General features: G+C 38.0%; 1 protein-coding gene across 5 annotated transcripts in view; it reads right to left on the bottom strand.

The window, feature by feature from the left end:
- USP54 (ubiquitin specific peptidase 54) overlaps positions 1–26,840 on the bottom strand; it is a 91,651-nt gene that overhangs the window by 17,614 nt on the left and 47,197 nt on the right. For 4 of the 5 annotated variants that reach the window (XM_072931527.1, XM_072931529.1, XM_072931528.1 and 1 more), the window contains 12 exons: positions 25,663–25,755; positions 15,800–15,934; positions 14,579–14,692; positions 14,340–14,422; positions 12,431–12,536; positions 10,374–10,520; positions 8,874–9,023; positions 7,426–7,594; positions 6,030–6,200; positions 1,953–2,084; positions 1,277–1,657; positions 6–240 (listed from right to left, as the gene is read on the bottom strand). In XM_072931527.1, coding sequence (XP_072787628.1) covers positions 6–240; positions 1,277–1,657; positions 1,953–2,084; positions 6,030–6,200; positions 7,426–7,594; positions 8,874–9,023; positions 10,374–10,520; positions 12,431–12,536; positions 14,340–14,422; positions 14,579–14,692; positions 15,800–15,934; positions 25,663–25,755 — 1,916 coding nt within the window. Of the gene's footprint in view, positions 1–5; positions 241–1,276; positions 1,658–1,952; positions 2,085–6,029; positions 6,201–7,425; positions 7,595–8,873; positions 9,024–10,373; positions 10,521–12,430; positions 12,537–14,339; positions 14,423–14,578; positions 14,693–15,799; positions 15,935–22,436; positions 22,539–25,662; positions 25,756–26,840 lie in introns of all 5 variants that reach the window. The other variant, XM_072931531.1, reaches the window with a different exon arrangement.

The raw sequence follows: 26,840 nt of genomic DNA, 5'->3' as shown, positions 1-26,840 counted from the left end.
TCTACCTGTGGGTACTTGAGCTTTCAGACAAGGGCATGTCCAGACTAACTGGGCTGTTGCTGTTGCGCTCACTGCTTTCATAGCCAGACTCCATCCTCTGTATTAGATGAGGATGTTGATCCACCACATGGTGCTGGGTGCCCCGGCCCAGCACACCACGCTTGTATCTGACATTTGACTGGCTTGACCTTGTTGTGTGAACAGCGTGTTCCTTCACCTCATTCTCAGCAAGTTCTTTACCTGTCAAGATAAACAGTACAGCTTGGTAGAAGACCTAAGCTTCAATACCAGCAAAACATCCATATATGTTAGCTTCTCAACTATTTTTAAACCAGAAACACCATCCTTAGTTTTTTGTAAAACCTGCAATATAAAGTAAGAAAAATGCAATACTTTTACAGCTTTCCAAGCAATTTTAAGCAATAACCTGTTCACAAATGTATCTTTGAATCTCTCCCCTTTAGTATAACTTACCATATCCCCTCTGAGTTTACAACTAGGTCTGCAATGAAAATCCGTTCTTCCCCATAATAGTTTTTATTTGCACAAGATAATTTTACAATATATCCAATTGCATTTCCAATACTCTGTCATATCTCTTTCAGATGCTCTCATTTTTCACACTGCTTATTTTGCTATTTATGATTTGTTGTGGTTTATACAGAGGACAGGAAAACTTGTTTTTTTTAAATACTCCCTTATACATTTCATGGTCTTTCCACTTAATTCTTGTTTGCGTCTCTTCCTTCTCTGGAGGTGTTTTCTCTTCCCCTTCACCTCTCCTTTACATACTCCTTTTATGTTTCCCAATTATTTTCAATTTTCAAAACCAGCAAAGTCCCCATGTACAAGCCACATAGCTGTAAGATCTTCCCAGATAAATCAACACTGGCTTCCAGGCTCTTATCTTCACAACAAGAACTCTGCACTGATACACAAGGTACATTCTGCACCATACTCTGAGCCATCAAGTAAAAATACCATGATGAGCCAGAGGAAAAACCAGAGCAATACAAAAGCTCACTCCAAAAGACAAACTTCAGACACTTACAACTATAGCTTGAGACCATTTAAGCAGGGTAGATGGTATTGTTTCCCTTAATTTTTCCTTAGACAGGAAACATAGGACACAGAAATCAAACAGAATTACCACACACGCCATACGAATACCCACACAGGATATAGTCTCCACAGGCATGACTCACCACTGACCTGAATTCCATGTTCAAAATTTCACTTCCCACACATTCTGAAGTAAATCTTTTCAAACTCTTACCTGCTTCTTCAGAGAAAGGGCTAAGCTGAGTGTAGCCACAATGTTTCCTCTTGTCTTTATTGAAGATGCTGTCTATATTCAGAGACTCTCTTTTGGGTCTCCACGTTGGCCGGTACCTACTAGATGAACTGGATTTAGACTCACTACTGGTACTCTCCACTTCCCAGTCTCGGGCATGTGCAGACAGGATTTTTGAGGGTCGTGTTTCTGCCTGATCCACACTATTCCCTCCACAAGGGGAATTTTGGATGGGCTGGGAAATCTGCTGTGGTCTGCTGTGGATCATATTGCTCACTGTCTCTTTAAATTCCCTCAGCCTGCTGGTGCTGCTGGATGGTTTGGGGGCAGTTCTGGGGGCTTGTTTCTCCTTCAAGGTTTCCCCTGCAGTTTGTAGAGACAGCAAAAGCCACAAAAATAACTTCAATTAAACTAGCAGCCCTACTTGCAGCATCTTCATGCAGACATTGAGAAGTGCAATCCAAAACAACAAAATTATAATATAAAATCCAACACTCTCTAAACAAACGTCCAACCAAAACAGAACTAAACATCAAAAAGCAAAGAGAGGATTAAATAAAGACAAAAATAGAACTATGAGGGAAATGCACATACACACTGAGAACATTAAAAACATTCAGGAAGATACCGATATTTAAAATAAAGTAACATCTCTTGCCTTCACTGTGGTATCCTGATGACTGAGCCTCATCTCCTTTCCGCCTAGACCGGCTAGAACTCCTCTTGCGGTCTGCCAGCGAGCCCTTCTTTGAAACATGCCTCTGATTGCACTCACTGTCAGTCAGGTGGCCTGGAAGGTGGAAGAACACAGCAGAGATGACAAGACCCTTCAGATCAAGTGTTCACTATGCTAAGAGCAGCAGGACTCTTGCTCCTTAGGAACTGCAGACACTCCAACACTAACTGGCAAGTTAGGTTACGTTTTTGGTTTTGTCTTGGAGAGGATGTTCCATTCTTAAGGTCATAAGAGAACAATACAGCCCCTCCACGGACTCCAGTTAATGACAGCTTATCCAAGTGCCAAGGAAAAGGTTGACTCTCCTTTGTCATCTAATAGTCTAAGGACACCACTTTCTTGCTGTCAGTTTTAATGACTATGAACATGAAACTCCTGAGGACAGTTTGCCAGACATTACTCTGCTGAATAAAGACTCAAACACATGAATGAGTTACTATCTAATAATAAAATACTGCACATCATCAGATGCTCTGCACTAACTATTCATCTCTTTGCTTGTAGCAAACACTAAGTAACCTGAGTTAGCCTAGTCTACGGTGAAGAAGCCTCACTTGGCCCTCAAGGGCCAAGCCAGCTAATTCACATCTGCCACAAGCTAAGAGCACACTCACAAACTGTGAACACGGATCAGCTGACACACAACATTCCCTTACTACAGCTTATGTGTCTGACTGACAGTATTTTCTCGTCAACAAAATTTATTCCCCATTTCCTCACATGAAACAGGAATTAAGACTATTTGACATCACAAATTTTCTGTATTGCCTTTGCTCAATTCTATGGTTCTCACACAGTCACAGTCCTAAACCTGCAAGCACAAACACACGCATGGCTTTACTCACGTGAGTAGTCCCAAGCAGAGATGCAGGATAAGAAGGGAATTTATGATAAGCTACAAAGACTTTTTTCTAGCCTTCATATCACAAACTTTTACCCCACACAGGATGACAGGAAATGAACATTCCTAACAGCAAATAGTGGTCTAACAGCCCCCAAAACTGCATAGCTGGCCCTCCTGAGCCTTTTCCCTGCTCTAGAGATTAGCATCAAAATCAACAACATTAAAAGCAGATTCTACATATAAAATTGTACCTGCAGTAGTTAAAAAACCAATTCACTGCAACTACAATTGCTACAAAGATATTACAATAAATGAGTAGGAAGAAATCCAAACAATAAAAAGCAAGCTATATAAGGTTCACTTTTCATTTGCATAGGAAAGAGTGATTTTGTGGCCAAATTTTTTAGAAACAAGCAGACTACATAAAAGAAAAGAAATTAAGGAAGCAAAAGAGAAATGCTGGCAATGAAGATAAAAGATGTGTAGCATTTTGATAACTGAACATAAGTCTGTGCTTTGGTGGATTTTTTTCCCCCCCTTCACAACATCACCACATATATTTCAGGAACTCCAAGAACAGTCTTATCCTTGCAGTGGTTCCTCTCAAGACAGAAAAGAGTGACATTTCACTTCAGCATACATAACTTCTCTAGTTAAACATTCCAACCTGATAAAGATTGTTTAGTTAGCATCCTTAACTACCATGAGAGAAACTATCTGACAGTATTTAGTGCTATTAGCACTAGCTGAGGGTTTGCATTGAATAAGGCCCAGCTCAGTCCTTTAGAAGGAGGGCTGCTAGCTTTGAATTAATATTTTCTTCTCCTTTCAAAGACTGCAAATATTGTCCCACTGTCATGAGACATTTAATAGTCATGGAGGAGATGTTAAGAATCAGAAGTCCGTAGGACACAGGCTTTGTTGTCTTTATTTGGACACTCTGAAATAAAGACTAAATCCAACATAATGCATGAATACAGGAATTAAAATCCTAAGAATATTAGCTGGCACTTAACACTCACTTTTAAAAATTCACTAAAATAACAATCCAGGCCTTTTGAGCGCCTAACGATGCTTAAAAGTTGTCTCTTGATGGAGGTATCACTTCAATACATCATCTCCTAGACTTGGGATGGCTTCACAAGCAAACGGCAATATTCAAAGGAAAAGTTTGGTTTTGTAGGAGTTGTGTGTGTGTCTAAGAGCATGTCAGAGAAGGAAATGAAATCAAATGGGTTAAGACAGAACAACCTCTACTCCCTCCCCCTGAAATCTCAGTTGCACAAATAGGGCAGCCAGAATACGCACATTTTTCTCAGCAGCACAGGTGGGTAGGAGCAAGAGAGGGCTTATGCAGCCACTCTTCTGCCCTAGGAGCCTGAGGTCATACAACACAATGGTGGAGCTTCCCTGGAGGATGATGTGGGATAGGGTCCATAACTTTCTGGGCTGGAGTACTGGGTAAATGGCCATTAAATGAAGAATCCTGCTCTTGCCCAGAACGATTCAGTTGACAGGTCAGTGTGGATGGCTTCTTTATAGCCCCACGGATCGCCATTTGATGACAGAGCAGTTGTATTAGTTGGCAGACTGACTTTTTTTGGAAAGATAGCGGGTAGGTAAAAAAAGAGGGGAAATGCCCAGACAAGTGGTTAGCTAAGGAGACAGACTGACTATCAGTAAGGCTGAATTGGGGAAGATAAGGACAACTGAATTTAGGTGGAGAAATGGGCTAAGCTGAAGGGAATAACACAGGATAGAATCAATAGGAGAAGAAAGAAAAAGAAGAGGACAAAGTCACTAAAAATGACAGAACAAAAGGTTACATGCTGAAGCTCATGCTTACATGTTTGTGACCATCCCCCTTACTGTCCTTTTCTGTCAACTTCTGCATGGCAAGTTTTGCAGGCAGGAACCTAATCCAATAAACTCTGTGCCATTTTTGTGAACTATTTAAAAAGTATACCACCATGTCTTTCAATTTTGTCTTCTTTGTACTCCAAAGATAAATATACATTTAGTTTCCACATCACTCAATTTCTGCTCCAACTTTCTTTTCTTTCTCACATGCTAAGACTACAAGTGGTCCCTACAGCATTAAGTATTTGCTAAAATACTGGGAGGATTGTTGAGCTATCTTAGCCTGTGTATTACAGTTACTCAGACCTCTGATGAAGAATGAAAGAATACTAAATAAAATGAACTTGAAACGTTTTTTTTTCAGATTTTGATGTACCACAGATTGTTACAAAGGAACCCACTATGATACAAAAGAGGAACAATTTTACAAAAAAAAGGACAAAGCAGTCTGACAGCTTTGATACTCTGGTGCAACCTAACAACTGCTGTTTCTACTCTTAGGTCTTCTTAGAAAATCTATTTACAGCACAATAAAGTAACTTTTCAAACAGAAATAGCAGATCCTATTTCTGATGCTACAGAAGTCTGACCTTAACTTATGCACTATTTTTTTAGAAGTGATGTTAGAAGTTACTGCATGCAGAAACAAGCTGACTATGGACACTGGCCATGAATAATTGAGGAGATAAAGTCTTTAGACTTTTAGTTAACCTATTTTCAATTAAGGAGTGTTAAGGCAGACTGTTCAGCTGCCCAATGGAACATAAATACAGACTGTCTTCGCGCTGGATATTACAGCTTAACTTGCTTCCATGGCACAGGCAGAAAATTATCTTATGTTCCTCACTGGTGCAGTAAATACTACCAGCACGCACTCACACAAAATCGTTAGTTCCCAAGTATGAGGGACTCTGGTGATGAAAGCACCTTTTCTAGACAGCTGCAACTCCTGAAATGAAGTAACTTACCAAACCCTACAACAGGGCCATGCAGACTCCAACTCACAGACTTATATAACAGAGAAGGCAGTATTGTCGATAACAGAAAAACAAATCTATAAATGCTTGTCTGGCTAGACACAGGTCTACAGAAGCCAACAAGACTTTTAAATCATTAGGGGTTTTTTTTAGGTGAATGCCAACTGTTGTTTACAAATCAAAAACTCTGGCTATTAAACACTGTCTGCTCTTCTATTAAAGGTTGTGTGTATATATAGAGATATTTTCAACTGGAATCCACTGCAGTCATCTTATCTAGTGACAATGATCACACACAGATGCAATGGTGTCTGCTACCTGTGTCCCTGCTGCTTTGTGAAGCGGCATCATTCTCCACATTGTAGATGACTGTCCCCTGGGAGTCAGAGGAGAAGTGACTGACCACAGACTCATGGTGTGCCTGTTTATAAGCGTAGCTGTCTGTAGAGGAGTCTGTCCGGGTATCACTAGAGATGGAAGGTTCTCTCCCTGGAGAAGAAAGAAATGTCAAGGAAGCAATGTCAAATTTCAATCTTTTTCAGCTATTATAAAAGTCAAGAAAGACTAAGAAAAGAGAGCAGGGCAACTGTATAGAAGTTATCAGAAAAATAGAATACCAAAGATACCAACTCGGATTCAAGAACACCAGAGATTATGGGAAAAGTCTGCTCCTTTGGGAGCATGGAGACAGTGTTATTCCTTCTAAAAACCTGTTTCCTTCTTCCTCTTTTGTAAATTCAAGCTTATAAAATCTTTTTAATATGCAAAATTAAACTACATCCATTGGACTGAAAAGTACACATTGGTACCATACTGAAATTATTACTCATTTTCAACACTGGGTGCAACTACAATATGAAACACTGCTTTGGGGAAAGTAAAAAAATTACTGAAGTACAAAATATTAATAAGGGTAACAAGAACATCATGTTAGAATAATTAACAGATTTCATCTATTATAAATCAAAAGCTATCTGGTATAAAGTCTGTACTGAAAATACTTTTATCTAAAGCAAAGTACCCTGCTCCTTCTCACGAAGCCAGCATTGATCCCCTACTGAAAAGTATGAAGCATCACGATTCAGTTTCAGTAAAGTAATACTTGAACTCATTAGAAGAGGTGGAAAAGGCAATCTCCTCCCTCCACTTTCAGAAAATAAAAGTAAAAAATCTGAACAGTTTGAAGACTATTGGTAATTTTACACATGTGATGTATACATTCCTTAATACACAGGATATTAGTTTCATACTCATTCCTCAGTAGATAAATTAAAGAAAAAATATAATAAAGAAGGAAGTAGTTCTTATGTTTAACCTCAAACACTGACCTTGAGGGCTCTTTGCATTTTTTGTGAGAATGAGTCCTGCAGTAAATGTCCTATTTAAGGACAGTTTAGATCTTTTGAAGACAAAAACTGCAGTCATTGAAGTCATCAGTTAGTGTTCCTCTATACATCCACATCACATCAGGTCCTTCACTTCCCCCATCCCCCAATTTCTTTCTCCAAATTTTTTGGAAAAAACTACTATCCAAACAATCAACAGTCTTAGAGCAAGAGAAATTCACAAATAAAACGGAAATCATCAGAATTCTTGATCAGCTTTAACAAGCAACAAGGACCCCTGATGACAATAATACACTCCAAAGAAGGAAAACATTTCACGTGCTGTGTTTCAGCATGAAGGTACACAGCACAGAGCCCACACTGCTTACCCGAGTCTTCACTGTCATAGCAAGTCCTGCTATATTGCTGTAAATCCACCTGAGGGGGCAAGTCTTGAGTTGACACTGGAGTTCCTCTTGGATCTGCATAGAGCAGCAGCAAAGGTTGATAGTGACCCTTAATGCACTTTGTCACAACATCTTTCCATTTTGGACCAATCTGGATTGATAACCAGGGAAAAAAAAAAGAAAAGGAAAAAAAAAATGTAAGGTTTTCTGTCATAATTTTCTGTAATAAGTTCTCTTTTCCCCCCATCACAATTCTTTCAGAGTTTGATTTTCCACTGACATACTTTAACACTTTCTATAGCCAGAATTGACCTGGACCCAGCAAGAAAGTCCCTGAGCCAACCAAATTAAAATCCAGATATTCATCATCCTATGGCTAAATTGATTACAATTCCTGCTAAAAATACAACTACAAAAATAATAATTCCCTTTTATAAGTTTTTTCCATAAAAAACCTTTCATCCTCTAGGATGTTCTAACACTGCATCAACCAAAAAGCAGAAGAATTTTTAACAAACAAAATGAACAATAAAAGATACCGGGAGACTAAATTCAAGTCAAAGCAAAATACTTCAAGTGTGTGAACCTTTCTGCTGTGACAGAACCTCTGCAAGCACTGATAGGCAAGGCAATTAATTCACACAGTAATACAATCCCACAAATCTTCCCCATGAACTAATACAGGTCTCACCTGACAGACTGAACATTTACTCCAATAAATTTGCTCCATACATGATTATTTTACTAAAGCACTGCAGTACCTAACCATGCCAATTTTTCTGCTATGAAGTATGACTGCATGTATGCATTCAGAGTTTTTTACCCATTGAGACTGTGTTTGGCATGACTACAGGAGAAAATTTCCTCTCTCACCTTTGTGATTCCATTAATAGAAGGAAAAAAGGAGAGTGGTATGAAATAATGCCAAACAATCTAATGGGTTATAATGTCCTGCCAAGATCCCAGCACTGGTGTCTTTAATGTCAAGGACCTCATGCTTGGTGAAAAGGCTAAAAAAAAGCACTAACAGAAGAGCAGAAAATCTGTTGCTGGCAGCAAGCACTAGGGAAGATTGGCATGTAGACACTCAAGCAGAGATCAACAACAGGCACTAAATAGCCATACTGCTTGTCAGCAAGGGAAAGAGATGGGTGTTACCTGTATGCACAAGCAACTGTACATTTTCAAACAACAGCATAAAAACAAGACTGGGAGCCAAAAGAACTAAGAATAGAGCTTCTGAGATTCCTGGTATGCTTTTTAAAAAAACATTTCACTTTGTTGAGAAAAAAGGAGTAGCAAATTTGTGGATCCTGAGTGGAAAAACCATCAAAAAACCCTCTCAAAATCTGAAGAAAACAGAATGGATTTTATACATAAGCAGCTAACAAATTTCCAAAAGAGTGCTTTCCTAAACATTTTTTTCTCACCTCTTTGACATGAGCATCATCAAAGTACATCCACTTGCGGATTTTAGTTTGGAAGAAGAAGGTTGAATAGTGTTTTCCATAGTAACAGATCATTCCCACCAAATACAGCTCTGAGTGTTTTGCTCTGTCATCAGTTACTCTGAAGAAGAGCTTCAAGAAGGGAGGTAAGAAAAACGGAAGGAGAAATTAATAAAGTGCTCAGAATTTTACATACTGTTTTATGTTCAAAGACCTTGAAATACTATAGAAACGTGTCAGGCTTTTATTTCAAAAGATAGAGAAAATGAGGCAATAAGCAATCATGCAATGTTTAAGCAAACCCAGAGACACAGACTAGAAATGGATTCTGACCAACTCACCAGATGCTCATAAACAGAGTAGGACTTGGAATATGTGTATACTTGAAAGAAGACATATACAACAATTATAAAAAACCTGTTACATAATTTGAATGTTTGAATGAAATTATTTTGGAAATTTGTATTGTGTCATGCTTGCTGATTATATCAAATATTGTTTAAAACATTCATTCCTTTTTGCAGAAACAAAGCGGTTTGGACAGTAAACAGCTAACATTTATTCTGACTTTAGCAAGGGCTATCACAAATTTAGCATAGACCAGTTTATGATGCTAACACATAAAAGATCAACTGAAGACATTAGCAGATCAAAAGAATTCAGCACACAAAAATATCTTTTCTATTTAATTGAATTTTGTTAATTTAAATTGCACAGGTCTCATGTTTTAGTGCATTACTGCTTTACTACACAAAGATCACACTATTTCATAACCACATTTCCATCAGCTCACAGTCATTCTGGTACACTGTGCACTGGACAATGCTTTTTTTTTAAACTTGATGTGTGTATATATATATATATATATAAACTATTTTATGTAGCATCTCAATGCTACAATAAGACACAGCTACAGTTTGGTATACTGATAATTCAGCTCTAAAGCATCAGTTAATGCAGAATAAGTGAATCCCCCAGGGAATCCTATTTAATTCAGTCTGTCATTCAATCACACAGTGCCAGTCACCACCTCTTAGAGACTGTTCAGTCACAAATAACTCTTCAGTGTTAAAACCACACATTCCACCAAAAAGAGAAGCTAAAGGTAAAAAAACCTACCCCAAAGACTACTGAACTACATTTTGTCTTCAAAAGAAATAGAAATAAACATCTGTTCTTTAAAACGAAAGAGCACATATGTATTTTCATAGAAATAGCACAACCCTGATCCAGAATTTCCTTTCATTTGAAAGTATTTTTAGAGTTTCAGATATTTCAGAAACTCAAGAACATACAGTTCAAAGGTTTTTCTAAGGCTTTCAGAGACAGGTCAGATCCTTGGCTCTGCTCTCTATTCCTCTTTTTATGTATACCAAAAAGGTGAAGGTGGAGACTTTATATTTTTCTCCATTTGCTACTGTAGATAGACTACCCTGAAAAAGACAGTCTTTGTAAGTAGTGCCAAAATAAAAAAAAACTCACATCTCCCAGTTTAAGGCAAGTTCCCAGACTATGAATCACATCCTCAGCCAGATCAGAGTGGTCTGAGTCCCAAACCAAGCCAATGGTGATGATCTGTGGTGAGTTCATCAGCACACGACGAATACGGATCTTTTCCCCACAGTTACTCTGAGCATATAAATAAAACAAGACACTGAAAATAATTCTTCTCTTATTATAATGTTAGGGCAAGGCACTATCAAGTATAAGTCTCAGAATTACAGCTTCCAAAGAGGAGGTGGTGAGACACAGCAGATATGCTCAGTGCCAAGATAGGAGCTTCTCATGTTATAGATGAGAGGTGCTAGCAAGACTACCCTGCATTCTCAAGCTTTGAAGTGAACACTGCCAATTCTTCCTCCTGCTATTGACAATGTTTAAAACATAGCGCACAAAACCAAACTTATTTAAAAAAAGATAAGCAAACATACATGAAAGATCCCAGTAACATTCTTAGAAATTGGACTGAAAGGTCACTTTTGATCAGAATCTCAGATTAAAAATTGAATATACAGAGACCAATGCCTTATATGACAGTGTCAGGAAAAATTTTCTGCTTTGCTGAAGAAGCAAAGGTAGTCCTGCTTTGCTGTTAAATTTGAGTGTTTCTACATGGTACCTCAAACATCTCATCTTAGTATAGTTAGATCAGTATTTGTATAAATATGAGAATAGCAATTGAAAGATGAGGAGAGGAAGAGTTGTTTTAGTAACTCAAAGGAGTTCTACAATTCTTATTTCCTGTTTCAATTTTTCTTCCCATTTTTTATTTTTTAAATAAGTACCAGTGCACTTTGCAGGGGAGGGGGCTGTCGATGCAACGGAGTGTGGGGAGATGGGAACGGACATGACAAAAATTATGACAAAGTCCATTCGCAACATTCATTTTTCCCCTAAGGCACATCTCAAAGGTACACCTACAAAATGGTAGGAAAAAAACATTTTCATACTGAGAATTGTTTCTCTTGTCTACAGAGTCCAGTTTCACAAGTGGCTATAATAATTTCTGACACTAAAACCAGGGAAGAGATCACAAAGCACCTCTTACCCACAGCAATCTAGAAAATTTAATCAGAATTTCAGTCCCAAACATCATTGAGAGACAAAAATGAAAATTAAAAACAAAGAAAAACTGTAGAGGACTCTGATGTTTAAATGCAGATATGAGGTTTTAATATTAAGATGACTCTTTTTTCACATGTACTTTGAAAGGGTCATTTAAAGTACAAGCAATTCTGTTTATTACCTCCCAACTACCTTACTCTCAAATTGTCTTTGTTTCAGCATGACAGCAGGAACATGCTGAATGTTCCTGATAAAAAGCTTCCTTAGCAAAACTTTGAGGCCACACTTAGCTAAACCTCAATAGAAATTTTTTTTTTTTGAGTATAAAAAGAAAGGGACAGCAAATGCTGGTATGCCATTTTATCCAACTGATTATTTCACAGTCAAATAGCAGTTTGCCCTGACCAAGAATGTGTTTCTATTAAATTTCACATTCTTTGGTTATTAAATAGCTGGATTCATATGTACCTTTTAAACAACAATAAAATATCTTAATTTTTTTTACTTAGATAAGCAAGCCACTATTTGCCAATATTAAAAAGTAGATATTTCAATGGAGACTTTTACTGAAGGTTTCAGAGTTATAAACTGGGAGGGGAGCCAAGTATAAAATGGAAATATTTACACTGGCCCCAGGGACCAGGTACACAAGCCCTCCTGTTAAAGCTAATGCACCTAACAGTAGCATTACATGAAGCAGCAACTCTGCAGCTTTTTCCTGCCCTATCTAATAACCAATATGTAAAAAAAGATTGATAACTCTTTTTGCATATTTATTAAAAGGCAGAAAAAGACACTGAACTCTTATTTTAGAAATCTATCACTTAGAATATACATAAAAGGTAAGCATCTATTCCTGTTTTAATACCTGTGGTTAGTCAAAGCAGCACCCATTACCACTAAGTCTTCCCTTCCCTCCTTCACCCATCCGTGAGATGCTGAGTTCACACCCAGAGAGAACCAAGGCTACTCACTGGACAGTTTCGCAGGTCCCCCATGGTGCTGGCATTCTGCAGGAGCTCTCCAAACATATCTGGAGTTGGTTTCTCCCGCCTCTCCAGCATACAAATAGCTTGATTGCTTCAGTATAGACAAAATACAGAAAATAGAATTTTAATAATAAAATAAAACCACAAACCCATGCTCATCTAGTATATGTTTCACCTATTTTTTTTTAATAAGAAACTTAAAATGCAGAACACCTTTTATATTTAATAATGTAGTACAGGAAAAAAAAATCACATAATTAATTGTAAATTACTACATCTTCCATAAAAATACTGCATAAAGAAAACAAGTAGACCTGAAAATAGAAATAAATTGTTTAATCTAAATATTGTATCTTAAAAGAAAATTTAAAGATTTTGACAAATACTTGGTTTCAAAATAAAATACTTGTTCTAAAATGTGCCACTTTCAATAAACACAATTATAGTTAAGTAGCACAGAAAGACATATTCTGAATAAAATTACAAATAAAAAATAGCATGGTACTCGATTTATTTCACTGTCCAAACTGAAAGATATGTACACAAGAGAACTAGTGCTCAAAGCATGTTCAAGCTTAAAATGGTTTCAGAGATGAATAAATATATTAGTATGTATTTCTAAAATAATGCATGACTTAAGATCTATTGTGATCTTTCCTAAACAATACTGAATACCATTTATGTAACTATTTTGCCCTTTTTCTAATAAATTACATTCTTATTTACAGTGTCTGCTGGAACCTAATGGAAACCTGCAGCTTGATGGAACAGCAGGAAGGAGCCACGAGGTGGATGCTTTACAGTACTCTTGCTACACATGTAAAGTGGTACCTTTTAAAAGATCTGCATGTGAAGAGCAACTAGTAGTTTTTCTGTAACTACAGACATCACTGTAGCTAGGTATCTCACATGACAGACATAAAACAAAGAAAAGTTCTAATCCCAATAAAGATTTCAAGACAGAAACAAGTAACAGATTCCTGCCTCAATCAGATTTAAAAAGCTTTTAACTCTAAAGAAGACTTCTCCAGCATTAGTTCAAATAATCTGCTACAGACTTAGAGCTCATGCTCTGTGCACCACCTTTAATGAAAGGTCACAGTGACCAGGGAAGTTTCCTGTAACTAGATTAAACAAGAGCTATATATTCATCCAAGAAAAGAGGATTTGAGCAACTACAGGCTGGTTAGTCTCACTCCACCACCTGGGGCCATGACAGACTAAATCAATCCCCTTGGAAATCAACCCCATGCATGTGAAGGATAAGGTGAGTCAGAGCAGTCAGCACAGATTAACCAAGGGCAAACCACGTTCGACCTCCAGTGAGAACTTCCCTTTCTGCATCTTCCCCTAGTTACTGGGGAACTGTCCTGGTCACCACAAGGAAGGAAAAAACCTTCCAGTTCAGAACTAGAACAGGCAGCCCAGAGAAGTCATGGAATTTCTGTCCTTTAAGCACTTTCAAAACTCAGCTACACACAACCCCAAGCAGCCTGATTTAGCTTTGAAGTTAGCCCTGCTTTAAACAGGAGGATGGAGTAGATGTCCAAAGATCCTTTTGAAAGTAATTTTTTTTTGTTTTTCTTATCTGTCTTCTTAAATCACCTGCTCACACATTTAAGTCTTTCAAAATGTACATAAGTCCTTGCTACTACAGTTGTCAAGATTCAGAATCATAAACAAGCAGACACACTGATCCATGCCTAAACTACCATCTTCTGCTTCACTAAATCCTCACGTTCTTTATCACAGTTATCAAAGCTCTGCCAACTTTGACAAATCATATTCTAGACATTTAATCAATAAAGATCATAAAGATCCAACTGCAATACCAGTATGGGGGGAGAAAAAACAGGAAAAAATGGGGAGGTTACCTGTGAAAAATTCAACTCACCAGAGTGAGGTTGTGGAAATATAATGTACCATCTGGATGAAAGGTAATGGGTCAGAGGTGGCACCACAACTGGTACAAACACACTAAAGAGAATATAACACATTGACAAGATTAAACAGGTATTTCCACTGCAACACTTCTGCCTGCACATTTCCTTACTGTGGCCATGCATGTTTTAGGCATGAAAACATAAAACTTGAGAACTGGCCCTTGGCATTAAGCACATATCATTACCTCACCTGTTCAAATAAAGTCATTGCAAACTTCTGGTGGGAAACGCAATGTGGTGCAGTGCAAATATCTTCCTTTGTCTCATCTGCAATGTGGAAGTGAATTCGCATTAACAGGTTTTCCTAGCCAAAGGAAAAAAGGGAAAAAATGCATTAGATAATTTCAACTGCAAACAAGAGTTATATAAATCACAAAAGCTTCTCAAATGCAATAATGTCACAGACAGAAGGCTCCTGCAAATTTGTGAAAGCTGCTTCAAAAACAAAGAAGTTGGTATTTCTTGGAAAAAGGAAACACCCTCCACTTCTCATTTGAAATGCTGGATCAGGTAACCAATTATTTTATTTACTAGCACTGCTGAAGACTATGCTGTTGATATTTCTGTCTAGTTCTCAAGCATCCATGGATATAAACAAATGTACCAGAATACCTATGCAGTTTTAAAAATCATTGGATTGACACTAACCTCTATTCAACACAAAATAAATCAACTTTTACATTCCATGAGAGCTTTGAAATATGCCAGATCATCTACATTCTATCAAAATGGGGAGAACTAATAAATGAAGAGGCAGACTAAATTCTGTATGACAAAGGGACTGAACATTTCCTAGATACTAATTCATACAATTATATCTGTTTTAAAGTTCCCGGAAACCTTTGTCCCACGACCTTCTCTCCTCACACTGTTTCCAACATTAATCTGTGGGTGCTAGAAATCTTTTGACAACTCTTCCAGCAGAACACTTCTCACTAACACTACTAGCTGCCTGGGTAGTTTATAGGCCTGCAATAAACAGGTCAAGATTAATTATTTGGCAAAACAGCTCTAACAAGTTCCCTTGAAAATTTTTCCTGTGGAAATGCAAATTCAGAAAAATTGGCAAACAAAATGTCCTTTCACCCTTTTGAGAGTCTTAAAACTAGAATCCTAGATCATTCTTTCAGTGCAATTTTTTCATAGTTCCCATCTAAAGCACACTGTAGCAGGCAAGGAGTACACATGCAAAAGAAACTGTAAGAATGGTTACCAATGCTATTACCATTTCCAAATCATTAGTCTGGGGATCTCTCTGTGCACTCTTCCAGGCCAGACATGCAAAGTATGTTGCAATTTAGGGAAACGAGAAATGAAGGGGAAAAAAATTAAGGGCAAAAAAAAATTCAGGGAAGTTTGGGTAGTGGTGAGCCACATCTCTGCCTGTCAAACACCTTTCAGTTATACTCACAAAACATTCAGCAGCATCATCCATGATGCCCAGCTGGAAGCGTTGCTCATCTTGAAATGTCTTTGCAAGAGCAGTGCGCAGGGCATCAGAAGGCAGTACTTTCTCACTGCTACATTGAAACTGATTGAATATACTCTAGTAAAAAAAACCCGAAGATAGTTAAGTTACTGTATTTTTCAAAACATGCCTCAATTTATCTGAAAACAAACAGCAAACATTTAATTTGTTTGGATCCTGCAACACACAGATACTTGTACAGTACACAGACTACAAGAAGAAATCCTAAAAGTTCCTCCTTTGAAATCATACGCACCTTTGTGTATTTCTTCCTTTCACATATACAAGGGAGGGTTAGGAATTTAGGATGAAATTTCCCTCAGTGTCAATCCCCCCTGGATCTATTTGTCTTTCTCCAAATCTAATTCCTGAAGCAATGAACTCCATGAATGTGGAATGTGCTTTTTATTTCCATCTCTTCCGCTCTGTTTAACTTTCTCGCTTCCAGCTTACCCATGCCACCTTGTTCCCTCTTTTAAGCAACTCTTTCCAAACATCTCTAGCCCTTAAACAGACACAACTTGATACTTACGTACTTTAAGAAATTTACCTCCCATAAGCCCACGTGGATGAGAATTAGATGATTTTTTGTATCAGCATGCAGGAGGGAAAAGGCACAATATGAACAGGAATGGCAGTTCCTATGTACAGCCAGCTGTTCACTTGCTGCCATAAACCTGTATTTTCCTAACTGTAACTCAGACATCACCTGGGTAACAACCATTTGCAAGGATTAAGAGTTCTAAAAAGACATATTATTGTCAGAAGTGTGGGTTATATGCACAGAAGTTCTGTACAAATTCCCAACTGATTAAGCATCCACATTTATTTTGTGTGCTTGTGTGCACATTTGTATGAAATATCCAAAACATCATCTGAACAGTTAACTTTTGCTGTGCCCTCCTACAAAAACAGGAACATAATTCTGTAGCAAGATTCTCAGTCTAAGTGAAAAAATTCTAGTCCTTATTTCAACACAACTCAACTCTCCATCACCACCGTGCTCTACTTTCTATGTCATTTCATATGACAACCAACCATCTTGATAAGTGTCAATCTCAAAATTCTGCCTGTCCTTACCTATAAACCTGTCCTCATAATTTTTCTAAAGACTGTGGAAAAGCTCAATTCATACTGCAAGAGAGGAAAAAGGGATCACCAGTCTGCTTTTCTGCCTTCTAAACTTAGTAAGATGAGGAAAAAAATCAAACTAGTTTGCCTGTTTGATTTTCTTTCAAATGTACCCTAATTATCGGTGATTGACAATTCACGTAGCACTTCTTCCTTTAATTACAGAAACCTTCTCCCCAACATACATATTAATTGGAAACAATCTTAATCTTTCTCTCCTTTAACTATTTTTACTTGTTTCTCATCAGTAAAGGTAAGCTGGGAGGTTTGCAAATAGTACAATCTTGTCTGTTTTGAGGAAGCTGGAAAAAGTGCCAAGCACAGGCACCGTCACTGCACAGGCAGCAAACCAACCTCCATGCTCGTGTCATTTCTGCCCATAGGAATGGTACAATTTCTAGTGTTGAAATCATCTAAAACAGATATAATATGCCTATCTCTCTTCACTGCAACTTTTATTTTGGTGGTCTTCAAGGTACTCATTGATGGAAAACAGCCCACTGTGCTGAAGCCCTCAGCTCTTCTGCTACTGTCTTTACCAGAGTACCACAAAATAATGAGAAAAGGGTAATGAAGAGACAGCCATGAGGCAGTATCATACTTCAAGAACTACAGACAATACCCTCCTCAGTTATCTTTTATATATACATACATTGAAGAGAAAGAACAAAGTCTCTGCACTTAAACTTGATTGCCATTTATGTCACTCTGATAACTGAGCAACTTTCATGTTTCATTAGTGAATTCTGTCATTTCAGTGACCCTTAAAAAAAAGGCAGTGAAACATTTCTCCACCCTGCTTCACATTTTACATTAAATAATTTAAGAGCACTCCAAAATATTCACAGCTGTGCTTCAGAAATGTGTTTATTCTATTTATTCAATCTCACTTCATAAATCTGAGACTTGTTAGCAACTGGTCCATGACCTCACTGCCGTGAGCTGATGGGCAGGACCTGGTTTGCTTCGATGAGAGCCCTGAAATGGCTTTTCACTCATGGGGGTGAGAAACAATGCAGGCTCTAAACTAGGTAAAAGGAAAAGCAAACAAGGAAACTGAAACTCTTCTTTTAAACTTCCATCTTTAAAGAAAAAGTATTCTTACCATGGAACAAAAAAATAATTAAGCAATGTCAATTCTGCAAAGAATGCAAAAATCAGGACGTAACAGATCCCAATATTACATGGAAGAATGCTTCCTCAAATTTGTAATGACATAGCACACTGGTATATGGTCTTATTTAGATTACAAAAGAGGAACAAAATCTTAAAACCAGTGAGTAATTGCGCATTTTAATATAATAAAAATCAAATCATATTATGGCATTGCACAGTACAGTTTAGAGCATGTTGGAACCCAGTGCTTGTAGGAAGTCCCAAAAGCACCTCAAATGGAGTCAAAAGCACTTTGAACACAAGGGATTTTGTTTTTCTGTTTTTTCTTAGGTTTTAGTCACTGGGGTTGGGTTGGGGTTTTGGAGGGGAGATGGGTTGTTGGGGTTGATTCCCCTTTCTTTTTCAAGATAGGTTCTTTGCTCCCCTTCAGAACAAGTCTCAACCTTAGACAGACAGGTGTGGCATTTCCTGCAATTTCATCACATTATCGAAGTCAGATCTCCCTCCTTAATTTAAGGTCTTGCCTGTGAGCAACACTGTTAACTATTCAAACATTGGTTCCCTACACAGGTAAGAAAGCCAGCTTTCAGAATCAGGAAAGCACTCCTGATTCTGCCCCAGGAGTTCTCACAGCACCTTTCTTCCAAGGGACTATGGAACATGAGAACTTCACATATTAAACATTCAAACTTCAATCTCCTCCAAAAACTCCAACTTCTTCTGAAACTGAAGATGGTGGAAATCCTGTCAGCATACTTACTGCACTCATGATCTCTTTCAACAGCTACAGTCCAACACAAATGAGTGTGACCCTAACAGTGGCAACAGTAAGAATGGACACTGCTAAAAGCCCCATGAAAATACAAAGTTTCTTCTATTTTACCTGTTTTCAGTAACTAAAATCAAGAAGACAGAACAAAAAAAGAATTAGCGTAACATAAAATCTAAGAATTACTAATACTGTATTAATTGCAGTACTTTGGTTTCTACACTGAGGACATGGTTCTTGGCAGGTTGGTCAGTCTACAAGCTAAGACAGAACAGTGAGAGCAAGGGATTTTTCAGATAGGAAGTCTGTGTTCTGGTTATACTGTTTTCTTATGAGAGGTCTATACAGAAAAGACACCCATCTCCCTTCACATCCCCTTCCCTACAGCTCTTCATAAGTCTGGAAAGACTAGCAGAGAATAAAATTAGGAAGTGTGTTCTTCAAGACCAATAAATTCACTAAGTCCATCTAGTTGCATATAGTCCTTCCCCAAATACTAAGATCAACTCCGAACTATATTGTTATCTTTCACCAGCTTCCTCTCAGATGGGTCCAAACCTGGAACTTCCTTAACCATCTCATACTATAAATTGTAGGGCCTCACTTCGTTTTTTACTATTCAGAAGGCTTTTTTATTGCTTTTTAACTGAAAGCTTCATATCCTTTCTACTACTACACAGCAGGGCCTCTGACACAGATCAGAACAAAGCCTTGCAGTCAGTGGGCTTCTATTTTGGGAAGTGTGGGAATGGGGATCAGTATGAACTTTCTAGATGTATATTGATCAAGGATCAAATAAAGGAAAACAACCTAAGTTTTGAGACAAGGTACATTTATCACGCAACTCTTCAAGAAACTTTGAAGGTATTTCAAACACTAAAATTCACATGCATGATCATCAACCAAGTTTTTTTCACCTGGTTTAGAGATTCAAGATAGCAAGTAGTCTTTTAGGTAATCCATGAGATTGACATGCATTTTTGGGAGTTCTTTTCAAGATTTTAAAGTTTCAATAACTGTGAACTCCCTCCTATAGTTTACAAGATCTACTCCCAATTATCTTTAATAGTGTTTGGAATCAACTTCCTCCCTAGGAAAGAAGTATTCCATTTATGTGGGGTAAACCAACATCTGCAGTGTTTAACTAACCATACTGATGAAACAAACCAACCTTGATACACATTTGCATGTGACTTTTTAATCAAGCATGCAAAAGTAGGCTGACATAAGAATAAATTGATGGGCTAAGACAATAAGGAACAGCTATTAAAGCAGAACAGTGTTTATGCACTGTAATTTTGAGCTGTGTCCTTGGCAGATTTCTGGGAACCAACCCTTCCAGAATTACACAGAAGCTTCTTCTGTATAGGGTTATCACTGCAGTCCTAGTGCTATGGTATTTCAAAGGACAAAGCATGTTCCCCTCACCTCAGTATTCCCTACCCTTTCAACTGTTTCTGGGTTTTGGTGATAGGATTTTTGTCTGCATAATTTTTTTAGGCTTTCTCTCCATTTCAACAGCATGCACTTCCTACCCTGTTCAGTGCACCTTTTTTCTTGCTTGTAGTACCTAATCTTTCATTCAGATCATCACACTCTCCCAGTGAAGCCTTCTACTCAGTACAATAACCTGTTTCAAATAGCTGCTAAAAATCACTTTTCTCCTATCCAAACACATCAGCCTCCACCCACAGTATTTCCACTAGCTCACGCTTTTTCCCCACATTTCCTCATGTTATATTTGCCTTCAAGGTTGAAAAAAATTCTAGGTCGATTTGGTTTTGTGTCTTTTGATCTCTTTTCAAACCTCCAAGTCTGGTAACAATCAACCCAGATTTCCATTTATTCCTTTCTTCTTATGTCTCTTCCATTTGTACTCACACTGTACCCTGACTATTAAGATCAGGTCCCCAGTACAGACTATCAAGTCAGGCACTCCTGGCTACTACCAAAATCAAGTAAAAATAATGCTTTCCACAAGTGTTATTTAGGAAGGTGGCAGGAAAAGAAATTAAAATCATAGAATGTGCACATCTACTAGGTAACAATTCATCAAGATCAAAACAGCCAATTGTTATTTGGAAGCTTCAATTACCAGTTTATTAACTCAGGAAACTGTACTTGCTGCTAGTTTATTTGGCAGTTAGTTAACTGCAAGTGCCAACAGATGAAAAACGTTCAAACAATAAAAGTAATTATTTCATGTATTCTGACTACTGCTTTACCTGAAATACTACTGTCATTAGAAAAAAAGCATAAAACAAGAGGATGTCATCTTTGCAGTCAACATATTATGGTCTCAACCAAATGATGAACATTTCATAATAAATTACTCATTTTCAAGGAAGTGGCTTATGATAACCAACTACAGTCATTCCACTTTAAAAAGGTGCTGTAAAACCCTACTGTTCTCCATTTTCATCTTAAACAACAATATCGTTTCTACACAGAAAATTCACATTCTTCCTGCTTTTGTTGCACATGACAAAACAACAGAAAAGACCAGCCCTATTAGAATGTATCAATCAATAGAACATTCTTCTTTGTGACCTACAAAAAACACTCTGTTCTGCATCCTGGCACTATGGAGCTCCCAGCACAATCCCTGGAAGGAGAACAAACTCTCTGTGGCATGCTCAGTACAGTGGACGGATTTCCCTCTTCCTACCCTCTTCCAGCTGTGATAAACACCAAAGCAAAGTCATGCTGAAAAAAAAAGGAAAACAAACCAAATCATAGTAGACTTCAGCATAAATAATACATCAAAAAGCTGTTCCAATGTTATGGCAGGCAAACCACATAGTGGTAAGGACAGCTCGTGTATTGAAAAAAATATTTAAATCATGCCACATTTTAAGGAGCAGTGTTTGGGGTTCCAGCACAGAGTCTGCAACTCTCCCTTTTTATAGCTGTTGATACAAGGTAACTTCCAAATAACCAAGGAATGCATATCTGGAATGATTTCAAGGTTCATTTTCTAGCTACATAAACAAAGGTAGCATGTCAAATTTTAAAATTACTTCAAGAATTTGTGAAATGGAAGTCCTCAATGTGGTACAAAAATAAAATGAGGAGTGATCAGGTATGACATCATTGTCCTGTGATCCCATATTTGAAATTACAAGTCATATTTAAAGAGCTAACTGAGCATTTACAGTACATACTGTGCATGACATCCAAATCCCTAGAAACAGTTGCAGCAAGCCAAGAAAGTACAGAAAAAATATAATTTCTTCAGTGTTATTCCATGGCTAAATTTAGCTTAGAGAAGACTATCTTCTTCTAGAGTCAAGAGGAAGAGGATGTCATCCTCAGAGCAACTTTTGAGAGCAGGAGAAGAGCATGAACCATCTGGTGTCAGATATGCTGTGAACGGACCCTGAAGTGAAGTGAGGGAACACGACATAGGCTCCTCCCCACAAGTACTGTCCCTTTCCCAGGCCAGGCTGGAATCTCAACATGCCAGCATGCTCTGAAGAAGGGTAAACATGTCCTGCCTCCACCTTGCTTGGTCTGGACAAGTGTTTTGGGCAGATCCACCTGACAGCATGCAAGGCTAATTACCTCTCCCCAGACCCTAATAGGAGATTTTCGCATGGTATAGAGCTCCAAATTCTGGTGTTCCCACTGGATCCAGCCACTTCTTCTCCCTCATCTTAGCAAAGCCTAAGGCAAGATTCAAGAAAAAGAGGATGTCAAAGACCTGGAGGCTAATCCAGCATTACTCTGGCAGGACAATAGTTAAAGGCTTCCAGAGCAGAAAGGAGAGCTGGGGCAGGGGAAGAAATGGGCACAGAAGGGAGGGGATGACTCTGCTGCCCTAGGACACAAAACATGCTCTTGGTGATGCAGTGTTAGGTGCACATTAAGCACATAATCCCACTTGTCTCATAGAAGTATACACATAACATGTACCAGACAGACTTTTACAGGAGGAAGAAAATAGAGCAATTTAAAAACACTGATCCAGAGGGCAGCAGAGAACAAGTAAACACCTTGAACAGCCTTTTCCCCCCTTCTACTGCTTAAGGAGAATATGAAGATGAATGTGACCATCTCCATAGTTTGGAGCTGTCCCTTGTGAATACCCCTATCTTTTCAGCTGCAATCAAGCAAGACAGCTTATTTTCTGGTGCCCAGAGGTTTTTTTGAGGATTGAGGGGAGGTTTGCACCACGATTTCACTTAGAGTCAAGTGACAGCCCTGATAACTCACCTTTAGAATAGTATTTGACTTGATAACAACATAAAAAGTGGGAGAGGGGAACTTTCAAATAGTTATGTACACAATGAACATTTTACACAAGATAACTGAAGTGAAAGCTTGGCACAATATTACCCAGAGAGAGTGTTTCTGGACAGGCTTTGGTAGGACACAGCAATCTCCCATGAAGAACCGACTGCACATAGAGTAGATGCTAACTTTTTGATTTGGATCCAGTTGGAATCTACTTACTTTTTCAAGTTTTGGTTACTGCCCACATTCATAAATACGTGTCGAGGTCACTCTTTAATTACTTATGTGTTCTTTAGAGCTTTTGTGAGCTCCAGGAATTCTGCACACAACCAGACACACGTTTCCCAAAATGCGCAAAAGTAGTAGAGGATTTGCTGCAATATTATTGTTTGATTGGAAATTAAGGGCTGTAACAAGTGCCAGCTAGGAACATTATTGCGAAGAACTTCAGGTAAAAAAAAAAAAAAAAACAAACAAAACCAAAAACACATACACACAAAATTTTTGCAGGTATCTGAGAGTGAAAAGAGACAGCAGTAAATTTTTCCAAAGCTGCTTGATTAAAAAAATAAACATATGGCTGCATGCATAGAATTTGTGAATTCTGCCACACCACCTGTCATTTCCAAGTTTATAACAGCACACTACACACTTCAAGACATCAAAAACAAGGATTTTTCCAATAAAACTAAACATTCGTTGCTTTTAATACATATATTCCAGAGATCCTGTCATCTTCCAGTTTTCCTGCAGTGCTTTCCCTCTCATACTGGTACTGCTAATCCACATGCATCTTTGTTTGCAGTTCATCTTTCAAGACTAGTACCACAAAGGTTCATCCTCTCCTTTTTCCTGCAATATTCTTTCACAACCCTCTCGCTCTTTTTCAGTATTCTATACAGAAAGGCTTTTAACTATTATTTTTCATATTAAAACCTGGACTCTAATGCAGAGTTGAGAGTCTACTTTCATTCATGGCAGAACCTGTCTGATCTCCTGGTAGTTTCTTGATCATGCTTTTCAGTTAAACCCCAGAATGGCAAAAGCTTACATTCATGGTAAATTCCTATATCCTTTTCTTTCTGACCTCATCTTGGCTAACAAAAAATATCAACAATCACTTGAGACTACTTGAGAGCATGATCCAAAAAATACCCTTAAATTATCCCACTGAACTTAATGAACTCAAACCAGATCGTGACTAAGGCTTGTCATTCCCCTTTAAGAAAGGGAATATATCTAATATTCCATCTTTTCTGTGTCTGAAGAGTTGTATCTCACCTTGGATGCACTACCTTGCTCCTAACCCACTGTTACATCCCCTTCTGATGATACTGCTGTAAATATCATCCTGTTTCATCATTTCAATAGGTATGTCTTGAGACTAATTTCCCCTCAAAAAACAATACATTCTCTTACTTCATGCCTTAATAGTCTTCCCTTAGCAAAGTTCATTTGCCAGGGAAAACTCCTCAACAACAGCCCAAAAGCTCACTAGATAATTCATTTTAAGCCAGTCTCTACCAGAGCACCTGTGACATTACTTAACAGCAGCAAGACAGCTGTTATACCATAAATATTGTCTAGGAACATCAGATGATCCTAACTTGAACCTGCACTCTCTATTTTACCATTTTCATAAGACATGTTTTCTGTCAGTTTCATCATTGTACACAGAATTGATGACAAATTCTCCCTCTATTTTATATATTTAGTTGGATTTTACAACACACTTGTGATCAAAGAAGACATTTAAGTCTCGATTTCAGAAGAGAAAATCACTGCTCAGGAAGATTAAAGCTAGATATTTTCATCATGTTTGCATCATGTACATTTCTCCCACAAAAAGCCAGGGGTTTAAGCTAGCAAAATTTAGAAAGAAGGTCACAAAAAAAAAAAAAACCCAGAATGCAACAAAGTAATTGATAGCAACAAACAGAGACACACAATTGCACAATTTACTCAAGTACATAGCAGTACTCAAAATCAGAGCTAGCATCTAGATCTTACTGTCCAGGCAGCCTCTAAGACAGTCAGTCATTGACTCTGCAGCTACAAACAGAATTGATGTTTTTTAAAACAGAGACTACAAAGAGCTGAGCCATTTAATGCAGACATCAATATTTACAGTAAAAAATAGCCTTTTAGTCTTATATAATCAACAGTTTTGAACAGAAAGGCTTAGCCAAATGGCCCTCCCCATCCAGACATTTAAAGCAGCTCTGAAGGGAAAGGTAAATGTTGATGAGCACACTGACTGTGTATGGTACTATATTTGTATACCAAATAATAAATTGGAAAAAATAAAGGAAACTTGTATTTTATTGCCTGAACCAATGGAGACTCACAATGACCTGCACACCATTAAGAAGTCCTTGTAACTGAAACTTTACCAACACATTTGAACACATTTTAGAAACTGGATCTTGGACCACTAGCTATCACGTTTACCTTGTTCTCACACATTTTCAGGTGCAAGTTTGATTATAAATATTCATAAATATTTCTGTTCAAATTTTTAAAGAATGGTTTTCAATGTATTTCTAACTTTTACCTTAAGAGCACAGAAGATGCAAGAATCACCCATACATTTGTGTGTTGTGATCTGCCGGAAACTGCGGCGAAAAATGTCCAGGTGCCACAGAACCTGAAATAGAAAAGCGGGCACAGCCAATTTTATGAATATATAAAATAAAATATTGCATAAGCTTTTGATTAAACTGCACATGCTGAATAATCAAAGTAGTATACCAATGTCATCAGTGAAAGGGATGCCTTTTATCTGACTGCAAGTTGACGTTTTCAACTTTCTTCTTTAGCTGTAACCATCATATGCTAATTTACAGTATGATCTTCCTCTGAATTTCTAGCCATGTGCTTTTATATTAGAAAACTCCCTTCTCCATCCATGTGGCAGTGCTTGCTTAAACAGCACCTGCTCTGACTGCTCTGCTGTGCTGGCACCAGGGTCGGCTGCTGGGCAACTGCACCGTGAAGCTGAGCAGAGCTGCCGAGGACACTGCATGGACTGATGGGGATGAAACTTTTCCCTTCTTCCAATCCTACAGAACTTACTTGAGCGGAAAGCCTAAATGATGAAGAAATAGAGAACTAACAGTACATACATAAACATGTTTGTGAAAGAGAAAACAGTAGAATACTAAAATCCGTTACACCCAATATTATCATTACTAAGTGTCCTGACAGGCCATGATTACTGACCCTAGCCTGTTAGGGCAGCTACAGCTTTCTCTCAGGACAGGTATTGTGGTAATACCAGGTGTGTAACTAGGTAGGGTCATAGCACAGAAAAGCAAGCAGGCTTTTACATGTTCTGCTAGCAACAGTGAGAGGTGACATCTGCTCTAACAGCACCATGGTTTTTTATTCTTCAGTTTCACTACTAAACCTGCGCACTCTTGGGAAATTATCCAAATTTGTCTCTGTAAATTAGCAACAATATCCATCCCTGAGGTGTTCTACAGTGAGTGCTTTATGTATAAATGTGGTCAAAACTGGCTGCTTCAGCTCAAACTAACAGTAACTGGACTTTGCTGCAAACCTCAGTCAGCAGCCTTCCTGAAGGCAGAAGTTTGCACTGAAAGAAGCCCTGACCTAAATCACGTCCTACCAGGTTCCGGACAGAGCAGCAAGGTCCAGGCTGACATGTGACTGGCTAAATGCTTCACTAGCACAAACAGAGGAACCAAACTTCTTATTTCTGATGAATTT

The sequence above is a fragment of the Taeniopygia guttata genome, chromosome 6 (genome assembly GCF_048771995.1).
Source record: "Taeniopygia guttata chromosome 6, bTaeGut7.mat, whole genome shotgun sequence".
Lineage (NCBI taxonomy): Eukaryota > Metazoa > Chordata > Aves > Passeriformes > Estrildidae > Taeniopygia > Taeniopygia guttata.
This window is presented reverse-complemented; position numbering and strand designations above follow the sequence as displayed.